Raw genomic sequence first — 18,020 nt, forward strand, 5'->3', positions numbered from 1 at the left:
ACATTTTTAAAATACAAAAATTTTAATATAAGCAAACCGAATTTTTAATCACAAACCATTATAGATAACATAATAACAAAATAAATTATTACAAATTTTCATCAAAAAAAAAATAATCAGCCCGCGGTTTTCCGCGGGTTAGTACCTAGTTCTAGTTAGTCTTTAATTTAATTTTTGACACAAATCAAAGAGAAGTTATTAAGGTGAGATCTTTCCACTTTTTTTTTTTTAATTTACATTTTCTCCAAATGTGTGCATAATAAATCTTAACTTATCTTATGTGATTAAAAAAAAAAACCCAAAAAGACTTAGAAAAAGATTAACAGAAAAAACAGAGTTTCATATCTGTCATTCTAATCTTATGCGCATGCTCCTCTACGCGTGAGTGAAAAACTAAGATTTTTTTTCTTCTTTTTTTTTTCTTAATATTCTTCCATCAGATCTACATTATTATGTGAAAATCAAAATCTGAATATGCAATGTCACCTTGTAACATTTTTGACCTTTTTAGATGATTTTTGTCATTTGTGTCTTCTTCTTATTCTAGTTAGTCAAAAAGATCTGTAGTGATAAATATATAGAACTTAAATTTAATTTTTGACACAAAATCAAAGAGAAATTATTAAGGTGAGATTTTTCCACTTTTTTTTTTCTTTTTTAATTTACATTTTCTCCAAATGTACAGTACATAATAAATTTGATCTTATCTTATGTGATTATAAAAAAAACAAAAAGACTTATAAAAAAGATTAACAAAAAAACAGAGTTTCATTTCTTCATTCTAATCTTATGCGCCTGCTCTCTACGCGTGAGCCAAAAACTAGGGTTTTTTTTTTTTAATATATTCTTCCATCAGATCTAACAATATGGCGATGGATGATGCAAGATCTGGAACCGAAGAGGTTACGTACGAAGATAGGATCAGCCAATTACCTAACGATTTGCTTTTCCGAATACTCTCACTAATCCCGGTAAGCGATGCAATGTCCACAAGTCAATTGTCTAAACGATGGAAACCTGTATGGAAGATGTTGTCAACTCTTGTGTATGATGAAAAATCTTGTCCCAACGTTGGTTCCGTTGGAGGTTTTGTCCAATTCTGTGGCAGGTCCTTGCAATTACATGATGCCCCACTTCTCAGAACCCTAAATCTCAAACTTAGGAAACACTCTGATTCCTTAGATTCTCTGTTTTCATCCCCAAACACTATTCATTCCTCTCTCTTTGAGATCTCAATCTCTTCTACTACTTATCCTTGTTATTACAGTACTATCAGTTTCCCAAAGAACCTTAATGTCTTCCAAACACTAGCTGTCTTGAAACTACAAGGACATATTCTTGTTGATGTTGTTAAGTCTCCGTTTGCTTCCAATCCCTGAAAATTTTGTACCTTATATGTGTTAAGTTCGAGTCTGAAGACTCTTTCTCCACTCTTTTATCGGCTTGTCCTGTTCTTGAAGATCTCTTCATCCAAAGAACTTGCAGTGTAGGCAGTTTTGTGTTCACCATATCAGTCCCTTCTCTACAGAGATTATCTTTCACTAAAGAACAAAGCTATTATGCTGACGACAAGGCCATCGTCGAGATTACTGCTCCTTCGTTGAAGTACTTGAAGATCTTCGATCGCGTAGGTTGTTACAGTTTTGTTGTGGATATGCCTAAGTTGGTAGAGGCAGATGTTAAAGTTAATCTGTCAAAGAATGAGAAGCTTCCTAAAGTTCTTACCTCAGTTGGACATCTTTCCCTAGATTTGTATCCTTCAATGGTAATTCACTTCTTTCTTCTCCCGCAAGCTTGATTATGATTTCTTTAAAGATAACACTATAACCTTTGTTTTCTTGTTTAGGTTTTTCACCTTACAGATAGATTCATATCCAAGCAGCTTCTTCATTTGGAGTTAGACATTTACGACAACTTTAGGTCCAATTTACTTATGAGTTTGCTGAAAGATGTACCGTCGTTACGAGCACTCAAGCTCAACCACGTAAGTAAAAGTCACAGTCTCCAATTTATTAGCATTGTGTTTTGAGAGCTTTGAATTGATCTAATACAATGTCTTTTGTTTCTGAGCAGCAACATCCCAACTATACTCTCGATGATCAACCATGTTCAGTCTCTAAACCGAGCTCGGTTCCTGAATGCTTGAGCTTCCATCTCGAGACTTTTGAGTGGATAGGCTACGGAGGAACACATGAAGAGATAGAAGCTGCGGCGTACGTTTTGAACAACGCTCGTTGTTTGAAGAATGCTACAATCTCTCTGTATTCAAGGGGCATGGAGAATGATCAGTTGATGATTAAAGAGTTGGAATCTATGTCTAAGGCTTCAACCATGTGTCAGCTTTTAGTTAAATTTTAGAATTTTCTCATAGATTTGGGTCATCATATCTTGGATTTGAACTTTTAGAAAGAGATAATTTTTATTATTCGAATCTGAATTTGCATAAGAATTATTAAACTTTTCCCCCTTTTTATTAGCGTTTTGATTGTATGAAAAACTATGGAACAAAGGGAGTTTCTTTTCTTGTAAACAGTGAAGCTTGTTACTTTATAAATTGTTGCATTTTCTGGTTCTTCCTCTGTTCACCTTCAGAGAGGTTCACCACCAACTCTTCTCACTTAGGTCAGGACCTTCTTGTATCACTTCTACAAGTTGCAGGTCCGTTCCCTCTATATATATATATATCTCTTTACTTCTCTCACTCTGTTTTACTCTCTGTTTTGTCTAAGTAAAAACAAAAAAGAAGCTTAGAGGGATAGCACTTTGATTGTCTACATTTTTAATATTGATCACAAGGATGGTTCTTACAACATCATCAAACCACACATATACTCCTCATACTAGGTATGATCATCACAAGTTTTAGGCTAAGATTACAAGCAAAAGACTACTGATCACTCTTACATATCTAACCACTCCAACAACTTACTTATCTTAACTAATCTTAGCTAACTTAGTTCTACCAACATACTGATACGATTGAGATTCTTCTTTGATATTATAACTTGAACAATAATGAATCCCAATTAACTCAACCTACTCTTATAACCCCTTACTTTATTAGTTTGCAAGTATGTAAATTATCATTGGTTTCAAAAACAAAAAAAACAAAAGTATATATGTAAATCATCATCAAATACTCATCTAATCCAATTTTATAATTAAGAAGGTCCAAATAGTAATTATATTGCTGCATAGGAAGATTAGAAACTAAAAAAAAATGGTTTTATCCTTTATTGATCTAAATAAACATGAGAAGATTACATCATTGACGTGATTGACCACATCTTATTTTTCCAAAAGAAAAAATAGCAGAAATATAATATAATACTAACTCGCTAGTACTTATTATGGATAAAGTCTTCGTGCATCTCACTAAAGAGACAGACTAGTTTGAGCGTGATACGTAGGTAGAGTTTTCCGGGAAACAACGAGGGCCAACAGTTATCATTAATCCCGTTAAGCGTTTTGCAACAAGTACGTCTCAATCCATGAAACTTTCCTTTGAACATCCCACCAATTGCTTCAAAACAACCTTCCACGCTCTTGATCGCCCCGATACATTCTATGGGATGTAACCCTTTTGGATCGACTTCTACTTCTTTCGTCAACACCATCGCCTTGTTTTCTTCGTAGTTTGAATCTGATATTTCACTAGCCAATGAAGGCATGACTATCAAACCAAAGAAGATAGTGGCAAAAAGAATTGAGTTTTTTTGAGCCATTTCAGAGAAAAGAAAAGAATAGATAAGAAATGTATATATGTTTTGAGTGTGTTTAGAATGACTCTTCTTTGTGAACTTGTTGTGTTTACAATGATCTCAAAGAGGGTTAATTTATACTAGTTGAGTGTGAGCCTGAGAGGTATAACGAGCCCTTGATTTTAGGAGTATTAATGTCTATAACAATTGTGAAGTCTGATTTAATTTGAACTGTTTGTGGTCTGTATCTCCATAATTAAAATTTAAAAAATCATTTTAGTCATAAAAATATGCAATTTTGGATCTCGTGAGAGTGCATCTAATAAATGGTCATCAAATCCCTTGCAAATAACAAAATCGAATAACATGATTTGTCTAATTGATATGATAGGATTATGTTGTAAAGTGCATATTGACATATGGTGTCATTGTGTTATATAATAGCCAAACTTACCAAACATGGTATTTTCTAGGAGGTGGTAACACCAACAGTAAATTCAAAAACACTCTGTCTTAGCCTTTCAAATGGTTTTACAATGATTCTGATTACAGGTATACAATGTTATAAAAATTTATCCGTTGGTAATCAAAAGTATTATTAGCTTTTAAATTTATTTTTAACTCTGTGACATATGAGTTTCTATTTTTCTTGAACAGAAAATAAGCAGAGGAGCTTCTTCTAAAAATAAATTGTTTACTTTTTCATTGAAAAATTATTTAGGTTATATAATACATCACAATACAATATATATATATATATATATATTGTGTGTATATATATAATATTATAATAACGTGATTCTGTATGATATAAGTCATATCTTTCAGGGGTTTTATTCAGAGAAACAGAGTAGATGGAACAGAGGAGTTCTGTATTACTGTATGTGAGTAACATAATTTTAAAGATCCATAATGTATATTTTACATTTATTTTTTGTCAAAATTTTGAAACGTCATTAAGATTATTTTGTCACATACAATGATACACACGCATATACGTGGCTTTGATTTTGAGATGATGATGGAGAAACACTAAAATTTCTTCATCAATATGATAATTTTTTTTTTGTTGATAATTTTTAAAAAATCAAATATGATAATTATTGGAAAGTTTATTTAATCAATGGTTAAAAGTACGAGTACGACTTATGGTTCTTACCTACCGGAGTTTTTTTTTTTTTTTGGTAGGAAAGGGGAGACAATGTCTCCTATTATTTATTCAAAAGCAAAACTTAAATACAAACTCGTCGGGGGACCGCGGTACCGCCCAAGTCGTTCTTACCTACCGGAGTTGATTCCAAGTAATAGTGTTGGCTATGTGTAGAAATAGAATCTTGTCGAACCAAATTATGTAAAAAGAAAAGGAAAGGAACATTTGCTATAAAATATGAAAATGTTAAATGACGTATGTACATATACATATATCAAGAATTTGCTATAAAATATATAGAGAATGTTAAATGGCATATGTGCATATATACATATATCAAGAGTCGCAAATTAATATATAAAACGAAAAAAACAAAAGCTTAGGGTTTTACTTCTCTGAAGAACCTTCTTCTTAATCAACTCGTCAGCTACAAAATTAGGGTTTTTTTCATCTTTCATATCTAACGATTGTGCGATGAAAGCTCCAAGATTAGGAAGTGAAGAGGTTTTATGTTCAGATAGGATTAGTCACTTACCTGACGATTTGCTTTTCCGAATACTTTCGTTTATTCCGACAAGACATGCCATCTCCACGAGCTTATTGTCTAAACGATGGAAGTTTGTGTGGAAGATGATGCCAACACTTGATCTTCATGAATACTCTATTTCCAAAATTGACTCCCTTCATTTTGAAAATTTTTGTGGCATGTACTTGCAATCACTTGAAGCTCCGGTTCTTACGAGTTTGAATCTCACAGTTAGGAGTTATAGTAGAAATATTACAGATCGTCTGTTATCAAAAATTCAGTCCACTATTCTGGAGATCACAATCACTTCTAATTGTCCAATATTCATTTCTATCAGATTCTCATGGTATCTTAATTTCTGCCAAACACTTGTCGTGATGAAACTCCAATACATTGAAGTTGACATTGAAGTTGTGGATATTTTAACCCCGGTTTGTTTCCGGTCCTTGAAATGTTTGCATCTCACCGACGTGATATACTCACGCAAAGAATATTTTCCCACACTTTTATCAGCATGTCCTGTTCTTGAAGATCTAAATCTCATCATCGAAACAATCCGCTGTAACCGTCTTGACTCGTTTACCATATCTGTCCCTTCCTTACAGAGATTGTCTATATGTGAAGAGACATTCTCCGGTGGCCGCACCATGTATGAGATAAATACTCCTTCTTTGAAGTACTTAAAACTTTCGGGTCGTCTCTGTTGCTTTAAGTTTGTTGAGGATATGCCCATGTTAGCTGAGACACATATTAAAACTTTTGATTATGAAAATAAGAATAAGAAACTCATGAGATTTCTTACCTCTGTTGAACGTCTTTCAATACACTTTTCCTTTTCAATGGTAAACTCATTACCTTTTTTTTTTTGATTGATCATTCTTTCCGCAATCACTTAGTTTTTTGAAGATGGTATTGTACTTTACGGCATGCAGGTTCTGGATCTTACAGATAGTTTCTTCCACCGCCTTCTTCATCTCGAGCTGTATTTGGACAACGGAACTCAAACATTCTCCTAATCTACAAGCTCTCAAACTCAACAACAAGGTAAATTAAAATGTTACGGTTTTCTTATTCAAAAAAAAAAAAGTTACGGTTTTACATTAAACGGCTCTCATTTGTTTGTTCTTTACCTAACTTAGATTGTCTTAATTGTTTCCACAGAAACCTTTAATTTCTCTCAACTATCAACCGAGATATGTTAGTAAACCGGACACTGTTCCTGAGTGCTTGACCTTCCATCTTGAAACTCTTGAGTGGCGAGGCTATGTAGGAAGATTGGAAGATAAAGAAATAGCTGAATACATTTTGGGAAACGCTCGTTGTCTAAACATGGCTATGATCTCTCGGTTTTTCCCCTCTGATCACTATCTCCATCGCAACGGCCTGAAGAAGGACCAGAGGATAGTGAAGGACCAGAGGATCATGGAGGAGTTAAAATCTATATATAAGGCTTCAACTTCATGTCAACTTGTAATTCAGCGCCAGCATTATCCATAGAATGTTTGTTTTAACTCTCAAAATTTTAAAGTTATTGATATGAATTTTATAGATTTAATGATAATATTACATGAAATTTGAATCATTATTAGGCTAAAAAACTGTTAGTATATAAGCCTTTTGAACTTTATTTAACTCTGCATCTGAAACAGAGCATGCGTGCGTCTAAAACATAGGAATCTTTTTGATGACGACCTACTTCTTTTCCAACTCGTCAGCTAGGGTTTTTTTTTCTTTCCATCCTTTATATCCAACAATTGGGCGATGAAAGCTCCAAAATTAGGAAGTGGACATAGTCCCAGGGAGTAGGAAAAACAGAACCTAGTTAACAAAGCTCTAGTGCTATTTACTTTCTACACTTTATTATTGACTCATCCGTATTTACGTCTTACCCAATCTTTTCAAAGTGGTCCCAGCAGCAAGCATTACGTACATTGTTTATGAAGCTATGAAGAAAAATATGGCTCTTGATTAGCCCAAATACGGGCGTGAAATTTTTCTCCGGTATACTTTGTTTTTTTGTTCCCAAGGGGTCACTCACTCTCTAGGTTATTATGTGAGATAACAAAAACAAGACGAGAGATTGTATCATGTCTGCTCGTTGATGTGTTCAAGATTAACTCACATCCCCAAAACGGATTTTGAATGAACTCACATCTCTCTCATTAATATTAACCAATTACACAATTTGACCGATAATAAGAGAGACGAGTATTGTTTAAATAGTTGGTAAAAGTATAGTTTTTGTTTACATAAATTATATAAGTTGACTTTGTAATACAGAAATAATTAGATATTTAGATAATAATTCACTTCATTTGAAGAGTTGTAAAGTGGTTGGTTGGGGTTCCGGCCTCCAAAGGATCAATACTTGAACTGTACTCAGAAAATTGCTGCAACAAAACATAGAGTCAAGGCACATGAAACTGGGATTATATATATAAAATAGAAAGATAAAATTGAGATGGATCATACTCCCAAGGGATGTCTCCGGCCATTCTCCAATTTTCATCGTTGTCTGTATACGTCAACGTATACTGATTTCTACATACACAGCTATTTCCGTCGCCTACTTAGAAAAAATAAATTATGTATGTGGTTTGTACATTTAATAAGTTTGTAGAGCTGATCAAAGCAGTACACCACTAAAACAAATCATTAGACTACAAAACAACACACTAGCACAAATCATTAGACTCCGAAACAACACACTAACACAAATAATTAGACTACATATTTTCTTTTACTTGTGTATTTGTATATCTTTGCAAAGTTTCTTATTTTATTTACTTTGAATATGCATCTGAACTAAGTACTTGTTTTTTCTTGTATAGTTTTGATGATAGCTTTCGAAAAACAAAATGTAAGATGATATATTTTACTTTTCTTCAACTAAAAACATTTTTTTTAAGTTACTTACAATTAACTGTCACTCCAAACATATTAGACAGATCATCTACGAGACACTTCTCGAACGCGAAAAGATGGACTTCCCCTACGACGTTTCCCTTATAATATACTTTGACCATTTGAGTAAAAGAAAATGAAGACTCCATTGATTGATGCCTTTACCTCAAAACCATATGTGATTCAAGTATTTATATTATAATTTATCATTATTATGATTGTTTATTGACAAAGTTATTTATTAAAACAAAAATCTAAGAAGATTTATTAGAAAGACAAGACTGCCTTTTCTTATTAAAAATATATTTAATTGATATTAATCGATGTCATTTAATAGATTTTCTTTAACATTTTTGAAGTGTATAAACTTAATGTCCATAACTGAGAATTTTGAGAATTTAGAGAGTTTTAGATTGTAGATTTGTAGCTTTTGAAGATAATTTTTTAGTTAAATAAAGTAAAATGTCTATACAAAATAATGAATAAACTCAGATTCATAAAATAATTAAATTAAAACAGGATCTCTAATTTTGTTGGGAAAGAAACATTATCTCTAGTTTCTTTAAAATAAAATATGATAATTAATCAATGGTTAAAAGTACAGCTTATGACAGTTTAGACTCAATAGCTCGGAGGATCGACGAGATAGCAACTCGTCGATTATTCTCGTTTATACTTGTAACTCGTTTAAGTCGAGTTGTAATCCGTCCTTTTGTGTCTCGGCATCAATATAATAAAAGAGAACTTCGACCCTCCTTTGACCGAACTAAACATACTAATTGTGACCGATCTGGACATCAACAATTTGGCGCGCCAGGAAGGGGGAGCCAAGTCAAAGTTTTCTAAAAAAATTGAAGAACGGACCTACACCGATTAGACGAGATGACAATAATTGACAAGGAAAAGAGCAAGGAAGGAAGCTCGTCGGGGGGGACGACTACCCCGGCAATGGAACAAACGGACCAGGCAGTCCTCCCCACGCCAGACGCTCCAAGAAAGGTCGTGACGGTCGACAGCCCGGAAAATTTTGTCATAGCTACAAACCTCACGACCCCGGTGACCGTAGAACCAACACAGGTCCCAACGCAGCTTACTTTGCTCAGCAATCAGCCCGTCTCAAGTATTGATGAACTGTTCCGCGGAATCTTAACACGCCTTGACCAGCAAGAAGAGCGAACCAACAGCCGATTGGATGCATTCACCGCGGCACATTTTAACTCACAAGATGAAATCAACCATCTCAATAACGCTCGGCTCAACCCAGTGAACTTCACCGCGGTAAGAACAACGCCAGGGTCGTATGTGCAAACCAGCGGATTAGGATGTAATCCTGCCCAGCACCCTATCGAGCGAAATAACGACGTAACCGATCTAACGAAGGACGCCGAGCTAAAAGAAATCAAAGAGCAAATGAAAGAAATGGCCGCAATGATTCAAAAAGCAACGGATAAGGCACCCCAAGTCGGACTTATGCTCGAAGCAACACAGCGAACTCCGTTCTCTAGAAGACTCGCTACAACGACGGTCAGACGGGCAGTCAAGCCACGGTTGGGTCACTATGACGGAACGGTCGACCCGCGAGATTTCTTACTCACCTGGCGTAGCCCTCGGCCCTTTACAGTTCAGCCCGGTGGAATACGACGCTGGAGCTTGTCAAGTTTTCGCCGAGCATCTAACAGGAACCGCATTGAGCTGGTTCTCGAGACTCCTATCCGGATCAATCGATAGTATCAGGGAGCTGATAACCGAATTTTTGAAGCAGTTTTCTGTTTTGTTCGAGGATAAGAATTCCCATGCCGACTTATACACCTTAACTCAGCACAAGGGAGAATCGCTTCGGTCCTTTATAGGGCGATTCAAGGAAGTCTACGTCAACATTTCAATTCCGGACGCTGCCGCAATTGTCGCACTTCGAAATGCGCTCTGGTATGAATCTCGGTTCAAGGAAGAGCTGTCTTTAACGCATGTCGAGACCGTAGCCGAGGCATTACTCCGAGCTGCAAAACACATTGGGCTCGAGGAAGAGAAAGCTATCAATGCTAAGAAGCATTCTTCAGAGGCAAGTGCGATACCCAAACAGCCAGTAGCCGCAGCTCCAAAAGTTGACTACGTCGAGCCTCGACAACATTTCGTCAAAAACCAAGATCGAACTCGCCGAACCTTTGCGATCGGCGAAAACAAGTATATACGGAAAGAGGGAGGTGAAAATAGTGCAACCCCGTACTGCGACTACCATCAGAGTACCACCCACGCAACTGACGAGTGTCATTACCTCCAGAAGGTCTTGATGGAGCGATACAAGAAAGGGGCAATAGTCGTCGAGCCCGACAGAAGCAAGACAACCCGACCTGGACGAAGCGACGCCAAGCGCGCCGAATATATCGCTCGAAAATTCGTCAAGGATTCAAAGGTACTAGCCGACCAAAGCGAAGACGAGATGGAAATTCAGAACCTACTCACCGAACGGCGCGAAGACAGCGGTAACGAAAAACGACCGCATACAGACCGCAAGCCCGACCAACGTCCTCCGACGATACGACGAATCAACATGATAATGGGCGGGCTAGCCGGATGCAATGATTCGGTCAGAGCGATCAGAGATTATACTAAGAAGGCTGAAATGATGTAATCTTGGCCGTCAAGGTTCGAGGCTGAAGGCATGCCAATCACTTTCGACGGAAAAGATCTAGAAGGTTTGGATTTAACGCATAACGATCCATTGGTCGTCGAACTCTTGATCGGCGAAAGTGAGGTGACGAGAATATTGATCGACACTGGAAGCTCAGTCAACGTCATCTTCAGAGACGTGTTGGCCAAAATGGAAGTCGGCGAACGGGACATTATGCCAGAATGTCACTCTTTAACGGGCTTCGACGGGGATCATCTTATGTCCGTCGGCACCATCACCTTACCAATCTTCGTTGGAGGGATAGCCAGATACTTCCGGTTCGCGGTTATCGACAAGCCAACGATCTACAACGTCATCCTTGGAACCCCATGGCTCCACAAGATGAAAGCCGTCCCGTCAACATATCATCAGTGCGTTAAGTTCCCAACTTCGAAAGGAATATACACACTGCGTGGCAATCAGCAAACCGCACGGGCATGTTTCCTGATCGAGCATAAGCTTCGCACCAGAAAGAAATTATAGCAATCAAAGCAGCAGGTCGGCGTTAGTAGCACGTCACCGACAGACGGAAAGCCGACTGCCGTCCAACAGGGCGTTGCCGCTGTCGAGGAAGTGAGCCTAGACGAGAACGACAAGAAACGATGCGTAAATATCGGCACAGAGATAACATCCGCCATGAGGAACGAGTTGATACTCTTCCTCAAAACCAACATCTCAACGTTCGCATGGAGCGTGGCTGACATGAAAGGAATCGACCCAAATGTCACGACCCATGAGCTCAATGCCGACCCAACGCATAAGCCGGTCAAATAGAAACGGCGCAAGTTAGGCTCTGAACGATCGCAAGCAGTGAACGACGAAGTTGACAAACTCCTCGGCGCCGGGTCAATCATGGAAGTGAAATATCCCGAGTGGTTAGCTAACCCGGTGGTCGTCAAGAAGAAGAATGGAAAGGGGCGATTCTGCGTCGATTTTACCGACCTTAACAAAGCCTGTCCAAAAGATAGTTTTCCATTGCCAAGAATTGATCAACTCGTCGAGGCAACCGCCGGCAATGAACTATTAACTTTTATGGACGCCTTCTCTGGTTACAACCAGATTCTAATGCACAAGGACGACCAAGAAAAAACATCGTTCATCACGGATAGAGGGACCTACTGTTATAAAGTTATGCCCTTTGGCCTGAAAAACGCAGGAGCGACGTACCAATGGCTAGTCAACAAAATGTTCGCCGAGCAACTTGGCCGGACTATGGAGGTTTACATCGACGACATGCTCGTCAAATCTCAACGTGCAAAGGACCATATCACTCATCTCTGACAATGTTTCGACACCCTAAACAGATACGGGATGAAGCTGAACCCAGCCAAATGCATTTTTGCAGTTAAGTCTGGCGAATTCCTTGGGTACCTGGTAACCAGAAGGGGCATCGAGGCGAACCCAAAGCAAATTAAGGCAATCATCGACTTGCCACTACCAAAGAATGCCAGAGAAGTTCAACGACTAACCGGACGGATCGCCGCCCTAAATCGTTTTATATCCAGATCGACCGACAAGTGTCTACCATTTTACCAGCTTCTCAAAACCAAGGGCAAGTTCGAGTGGATCGAAGCCTGTCACAGCGCGTTCAACGAGCTAAAGAGCTATTTATAGACCCCACCGATCTTAGCGAAGCCGGAGCTCGGCGAAATCTTATTCCTTTATATTGCGGTCTCAGAGTCAGCTGTCAGTGATGTACTCGTTAAAGACGATCGAGAAGAGCAACGACCCGTCTTTTACATAAGCAAATCACTCGACGACGCAGAAACTCGCTACCGGACAGTCGAGAAGGTTGCCCTAGCAGTCATCACGTCCGCAAGGAAGCTGCGACCGTATTTTCAGTCGCATACTGTCGCTGTCCTGTCCAACCAGCCTTTACGGTCTATACTGCACAGCCCGAACCAATCGGGTCGATTAACGAAATGGGCAATCGAACTTAGTGAGTACGACATCGAGTATCGAACTCGTCCGGCTGCGAAGTCCCAAGTACTCGCCAATTTTTTGATCGAACTTCCGTTTGGGGAAGCCGAACCAACACCCATTGACCCGTCAGACGACCGGTGGACCCTGCATGTGGACGGAGCATCCTCTCATCTTGGATCAGGAGTAGGGATTCGACTAACCTCGCCGACTGGTGAAATTTTGGAGCAATCCTTCCGTCTCCGATTCCAAGCAACCAACAACGTCGCCGAGTATGAAGCACTCATCACCGGTCTAAAGCTCGCCAACAGAATGCAGATCAAGCGGATAAGAGCCTTCTGCGACTCTCAGCTCGTCGCCAATCAGTTCAGTGGAGAATATGACACCAAAAGCGAACCTATGGCCGCCTACCTTGATGTCGTTAGGATTTTGTCAAAACGCTTCGACGAATTCGAGCTCATCAAAATTCCCAGAGGAGACAATGCCCCGGCCGACGCTTTGGCAGCACTCGCTTCAACATCGGATCCCGACCTTCGGTGAATCATCCCGGTAGAAAGCATAGATACGCCAAGCATAAGCGAAACATACCCCAAGACTTGCCTCGCACTCCACCAGCCCAATGAAATTAGGACGACTTATCGAACGATAAGGTCACGCCGAGGATGCGAACCTGCATCAGACAGCGACGTGACAGATTGGCGAGTCGAAATCCGAGCATACTTGGCCGATGGCAACGTGCCGACAGACATATGGGCTAAACGAAGATTAAAAGCCAAGGCCGCCCACTACACCTTAATGAAAGATCATTTGTTGCGACGGACGGCGTCAGGAGCCCTTTTGCTCTGCATACACGGCGACGACACCGAGCGCGTCATGATGGAAATGCACGAAGGAGCTGGAGGAAATCACTCAGGTGGCCGAGCCTTGGCACTGCGAATCAGGAAGCATGGTCATTACTGGCCAACGATGATATCTGATTGCGAAAAGTTCGTCGCCAAGTGAGAAAAATGCCAGCGACACGCCCCCATTATTCATCAGCCGACTGAACTCCTACGAGCCGGAGTAGCTCCTTACCCTTTTATGCGCTGGGCGATGGACATCATTGGCCCGCTACCAACTTCTAGACAAAAGCGATATATACTCGTTCTCACCGATTATTTCACCAAATGGGTCGAGGCCGAGTCTTACGCAAATATCAAAGCGAGGGACGTCCAACTCTTCGTCTGGAAATATGTAATCTGTCGCCACGGTCTCCCGTACGAGATAGTCAAGTACTACAACAAGAAAGTTCACAATCGGCATTTCAACGAAGGGGATCTCGTGCTCCGCAAAGTCTTTGAAAATACTGCCGAACCAGATGCCGGAAAAATGGGAGCCAATTGGGAGGGTCCATATCTAGTATCCAAGGTCATCCATCCCGGCGTATACGAACTCTTAACAATGGGCGGTGAACCAGTACCGAGGTCTTGGAATTCGATGCACCTCAAGCGCTACTATTACTAGAACCATCGAGGAAGCTCGGCTATGTCCAGCTCGTCCTTTTTACAAATCGAATAATTATGTAAATGTGAACTACGATCGGCTTGATCCCTCCTGATCGGAGGGTACGTAGGCAGTCCCATTTTACGAGACACAGCCGCCAAAAATATAAAACTTCTTTTTCATAAGAATGAATCATCATTTGCAAGTTATTATAATCGTTATCCTGGCCCGGTAACGACCCGGCGTTCTGACGTATTATTTTAAGCCGAGTCGCAACTCGCACAAAAGGGTAAGCCGACTATTAATGGTCGCCCCTAGTTACTTTAAGCCGAGTCGCACTCGCACAAAAGGGTAGGCCGACGATTAACGGTCGCTCCTGGTTATGTAAGCCGAGTCCAACTCGCAAAAAAAAAAAAAAAAAAATATATAAAAAAAAGAGAGAGGAAAAAGAGGATAAGCCGACCATCATGAGTCGCACTTTCAAAAATAATAACATAAAATTTCGCTATGTTAAAAAGAAAGGGGGGTGCAACAGTCTGGTGCGGGCGCCGACCCCATTACGACACCAAAAAAAAAAAAAAAAGGGGAAAAGACATAACGACAGGGATCATAGCGAAACCGGAGCTTGGCGAAACTTTCAAACAAAAAGAGCGTTTAAAACAAGGGGGATTAAATGAAACTCAATAAATACCCCAAGGACGAGCATAAGTTTTTCAAGGGAGCTGACCCCTAAACACGGCGCATAAAAGTACGTGGGAGCCAACCCCAAAATTACGGCAAACAAAAGATAATACGAGGGAGCCGACCCCTCGACACGGCGACAATAGAAGAATCACGAAACTAAGCCAACAACCGGCGACTCATGCCCGGGAGTTGACGGACGTGGCAGTCCTTCGGCAGGAAGGTCCGTACCCTGCTCCTCGACTCCATCAGAAGGGTGGTCGTTGGCCTGCACCTCAACTCCATCAAGAGGACGATCGTCAACCTTCTCCTGCTCGTCCAGTTCTTCACCCCCAATCTCCCCGCTCTCCGACCCGTCATCTCCCCCCTCGTCATTGCAAACCTCGGTATTCCCGCTGATTGGGGAGGCGATACAAGTCGGAATTGGGGGGAGAGGCCCGGCAAAGATCTGAGACATGTCGAAATCAGCCTCGGTAATGTCCGGCAGATCGACCTTTTCAACCTCGCTCTTCAGCTGGCTCATCACGGCCGTAACTTGGTCCATGATCCCTTCATCAAGTAAAGAAATCCGACCCTCGGCAACGAGTGTTTCGAGCATCTTAACGTTCCCAACAGCTTGGTTATACTCGAGGAACTTCTCCCGCGACGCTTCAACCGCTTCGGCGTAACTTTTGTGCTTCGATAAGAGCCTCTGCACGCGGCCAGCCACCTCGTAAAAAGCGTTGATTCGCTCGTGATGCCCATACTCGTCACGCCGATCCCTAAGCCTCCTCGTCTCCGAGTTAAGGGTGAGCTTCAGACCGTTACAAGCAACTTCAGACTCCTTAAGTTTCGTCGAAAGGGAGTCTCGTTCCTTGATCAACCCGCTCCGGTGATGTTCGAGCTTGGCCACAAGGTCGCTGAGTCTCTGGTTAGACCGCACCGCCTCCCCCAGTTGCGCCTCAAGGCGCTCGATCCTCTCACTCGACGCCCCAGAACGCTCCCCTTCCAAGTGCCGAACATGACGCTCGTAGCGAGACGCCAAACGATTGATACGCGCAATAAACTATGATAAAGAAAGGAAAAGAAAATCATAAGAAAAATGAGTAAAGGAACATTCATAGCAAGTTGGTTTAACTGACAAACCTCAAAGGACGCCTGAGCAACTTCGGTAACCGCATCAACCTCTTTCATCTTCTCAACTGCAGGAAGACGACCTTCACCAAAATGGATCTTCCGAAATAACTCGGCACATGACTGCGAATCATCTGGAAAAGGACGAGCCCCAGAGGAATGCGTTAAATTCCAGCTAAAGTCTACCGACTTAGACTTCTTTGGTGGGGCAGACCGCTCTTGTTCAGGACCATCCTTCTTTTTCTGAGAATCTTTCGGCACCTCGGCGACGCGACCAGGAGTCCCGTCCACCTTCTTCCTGGGAAGTGTCTCCTCCGGACCAACGTGACGATTTGGGGGAAGGGATCTTGGACGCGTTCTCGACGGGTCGTCCACAACCTGACGAGAGGAAGAAGAAACCCTTTTTGACGAACCAGAGCTTGGAGGATTAGCACCTGGACGAGCATCATGACGAAGAGCGGAACTAGGCAACGGCTCCGGAGCTCGGCGATAACGAGCAGACGCATTGGGAACACTCAAATTCATCTTACCCATCGTTCCGGCTACACCACAAAGCGACGAAATTAATTTCGAACTCAAGGAGCAGCAAAAAACGGGTTCAACTATGCTAGGATGTACCTGTTTTTCTTCGAGGATCAGATGTCTTCCTTGAACAACCTTTTTTCGGCTCGGTACCTGGCCAAACGTAAGGGCAGAAAACCTTGATTGCGTCTATCTCGGCCTGAAATGAAGAAGGGTATGGCAGCAAACACCTTGGAACAACAACTAAAACAAAAAAAAAAGGGGAAAGGTTAAGCACGACCAGAGAATAGTGCAAATAAAATATACTAGGCAAGAAGGGTCGGCTACCGGGTGAAGGGTTCCACCCAGAAAACCAAGGAATCGACGGATCCTCCAAAACCCCCTCGCCGACTTCAAGAAAGAAGTACGAGCCCTTCCAATTATATGTTTTGCCCTTAGCACCCTCGACGAGCGTCGTCTTCCTTCCCGACGCTACATAGTAAATTCCAGGAGTTTTGTCTCGGCTCGACGGGTTCAGACACGTCAACTCTTCCAAATGATCACAAGTAAGCTTAACCCCCGCAGCTTCGGCCATAATCGAAAGGCCAACAGCATTTCGAAAGGTCGCCGGGGCAAATTGAGAAATGGCCGCCTCACGACGAGCAAAATATGTCATCAGGAAAGACGGCAAAGGGAAGGTAAGCCCGCACTCGGTGAAGTACTTCTCCGAAAGGCAAATAAAGCCGGAAGGAGCATCCCAGGGATGCTGAAATGGTTCTGGAATCAGAATTCTCGGTTCGGTGTTTGATTTCCCAATGCGAACTGCATCAGACGCCGCTCCCGGTTTCAACGTCGACGGAGGGAAATGAGAGAAAAGGTTCTCGGTTGGCAAAGGAACGTTGTCCAACTCGGGAAAGGATGGGTCATTGATCAATGGCTCGTCTATCAGGGAAGGAATCCTGCAAGGCAGACCCGACGAGCTTGGAACCGCCGACCCTGGAACGAGACGACGTCTCAATTCTTCAAATCGAGCCATGTCTGAACCCGCCGAAGACGAATCAGAAGGACTCCAAGAACGGCCCTCCCGGCGAACGGACCTATTAGAGCCATCAGATTCGGAAGTCGTCGCTCGTCGAAGGTGGCTCTCAACGGATGGATCAGACGATTGAGAACGAGGGGAGTTCATAGTAAAAGTACGACGCACTAAAAGCAAAATAACGACGAGATAAGAAGGAGGGAGAATACCTGAACGATGACCACCGAAAAACGCAAGAAGAAGATAATGAGAGAAACGGAGAAGTGATATTTATAGGAGAAGGACGAAGGATCTGGAAGCGTCATCATTACGACACGCGCCCCATAACGGTACGATTT

At 41.3% G+C, this 18,020-nt stretch overlaps 4 protein-coding genes, 1 long non-coding RNA gene and 2 pseudogenes across 6 annotated transcripts; 4 read left to right on the top strand and 3 right to left on the bottom strand.

Moving 5' to 3' along the window:
• Positions 1-767: 767 nt before the first annotated feature.
• LOC104733637 (putative F-box/FBD/LRR-repeat protein At5g56810) lies at positions 768-2,572 on the top strand (annotated as a pseudogene). The gene is made up of 3 exons (XR_015582976.1): positions 768-1,765; positions 1,847-1,984; positions 2,074-2,572. The product of XR_015582976.1 is annotated as a putative F-box/FBD/LRR-repeat protein At5g56810 (transcript).
• Positions 2,573-3,338: 766 nt separating this feature from the next.
• On the bottom strand, positions 3,339-3,725 carry LOC147949216 (uncharacterized). Its single transcript, XM_087470619.1, has one exon. It carries the CDS (start codon positions 3,723-3,725, stop codon positions 3,339-3,341), a length of 387 nt encoding a protein of 128 aa, XP_087326745.1.
• Positions 3,726-5,325: 1,600 nt separating this feature from the next.
• Positions 5,326-6,874, top strand: LOC104756084 (putative FBD-associated F-box protein At5g56820; annotated as a pseudogene).
• A 699-nt stretch (positions 6,875-7,573) lies between these two features.
• Positions 7,574-8,454, bottom strand: LOC104733645 (uncharacterized). The gene is made up of 3 exons (XR_759045.2): positions 8,295-8,454; positions 7,850-7,943; positions 7,574-7,767 (listed from the first exon to the last, which is right to left on the bottom strand). It is a non-coding gene; the product is annotated as an uncharacterized LOC104733645 (long non-coding RNA).
• Positions 8,455-10,940: 2,486 nt separating this feature from the next.
• Positions 10,941-11,723, top strand: LOC109127059 (uncharacterized). The gene is made up of 2 exons (XM_087470622.1): positions 10,941-11,384; positions 11,433-11,723. The coding sequence occupies exons 1-2, from the start codon at positions 10,941-10,943 to the stop codon at positions 11,721-11,723; spliced, it is 735 nt and encodes a 244-aa protein (XP_087326748.1).
• Positions 11,724-12,260: 537 nt separating this feature from the next.
• On the top strand, positions 12,261-13,871 carry LOC147949217 (uncharacterized). The gene is made up of 3 exons (XM_087470633.1): positions 12,261-12,441; positions 12,628-13,405; positions 13,520-13,871. The coding sequence occupies exons 1-3, from the start codon at positions 12,261-12,263 to the stop codon at positions 13,869-13,871; spliced, it is 1,311 nt and encodes a 436-aa protein (XP_087326759.1).
• Positions 13,872-15,183: 1,312 nt separating this feature from the next.
• Positions 15,184-17,832, bottom strand: LOC147949218 (uncharacterized). Its single transcript, XM_087470635.1, has 4 exons — positions 16,995-17,832; positions 16,764-16,910; positions 16,158-16,687; positions 15,184-16,077 (listed from the first exon to the last, which is right to left on the bottom strand). The coding sequence occupies exons 1-4, from the start codon at positions 17,830-17,832 to the stop codon at positions 15,184-15,186; spliced, it is 2,409 nt and encodes an 802-aa protein (XP_087326761.1).
• Between the last annotated feature and the right edge of the window lie 188 nt (positions 17,833-18,020).

This window comes from Camelina sativa, chromosome 2, assembly GCF_030686135.1.
Source record: "Camelina sativa cultivar CO46 ecotype springtype chromosome 2, ASM3068613v1".
Classification (NCBI taxonomy): domain Eukaryota; kingdom Viridiplantae; phylum Streptophyta; class Magnoliopsida; order Brassicales; family Brassicaceae; genus Camelina; species Camelina sativa.

What these genes read in the sequence shown, in the direction of transcription:
- LOC147949216 (XM_087470619.1), bottom strand. Translation starts at nt 3,725, where the DNA reads ATGGCTCAAAAAAACTCAATTCTTTTTGCCACTATCTTCTTTGGTTTG.
- LOC109127059 (XM_087470622.1), top strand. Translation starts at nt 10,941, where the DNA reads ATGCCAATCACTTTCGACGGAAAAGATCTAGAAGGTTTGGATTTAACG. An exon ending in GCAATCAGCAAACCGCACGG is followed by an intron (nt 11,385 to 11,432) that starts GCATGTTTCCTG and finishes AAGAAATTATAG; the next exon opens with CAATCAAAGCAGCAGGTCGG.
- LOC147949217 (XM_087470633.1), top strand. Translation starts at nt 12,261, where the DNA reads ATGAAGCTGAACCCAGCCAAATGCATTTTTGCAGTTAAGTCTGGCGAA. An exon ending in ACGGATCGCCGCCCTAAATC is followed by an intron (nt 12,442 to 12,627) that starts GTTTTATATCCA and finishes TTGCGGTCTCAG; the next exon opens with AGTCAGCTGTCAGTGATGTA. An exon ending in ACATCGGATCCCGACCTTCG is followed by an intron (nt 13,406 to 13,519) that starts GTGAATCATCCC and finishes TCGAACGATAAG; the next exon opens with GTCACGCCGAGGATGCGAAC.
- LOC147949218 (XM_087470635.1), bottom strand. Translation starts at nt 17,832, where the DNA reads ATGAACTCCCCTCGTTCTCAATCGTCTGATCCATCCGTTGAGAGCCAC. An exon ending in TGATCCTCGAAGAAAAACAG is followed by an intron (nt 16,688 to 16,763) that starts GTACATCCTAGC and finishes TTTGTGGTGTAG; the next exon opens with CCGGAACGATGGGTAAGATG. An exon ending in TTGCTCAGGCGTCCTTTGAG is followed by an intron (nt 16,078 to 16,157) that starts GTTTGTCAGTTA and finishes TCTTTATCATAG; the next exon opens with TTTATTGCGCGTATCAATCG.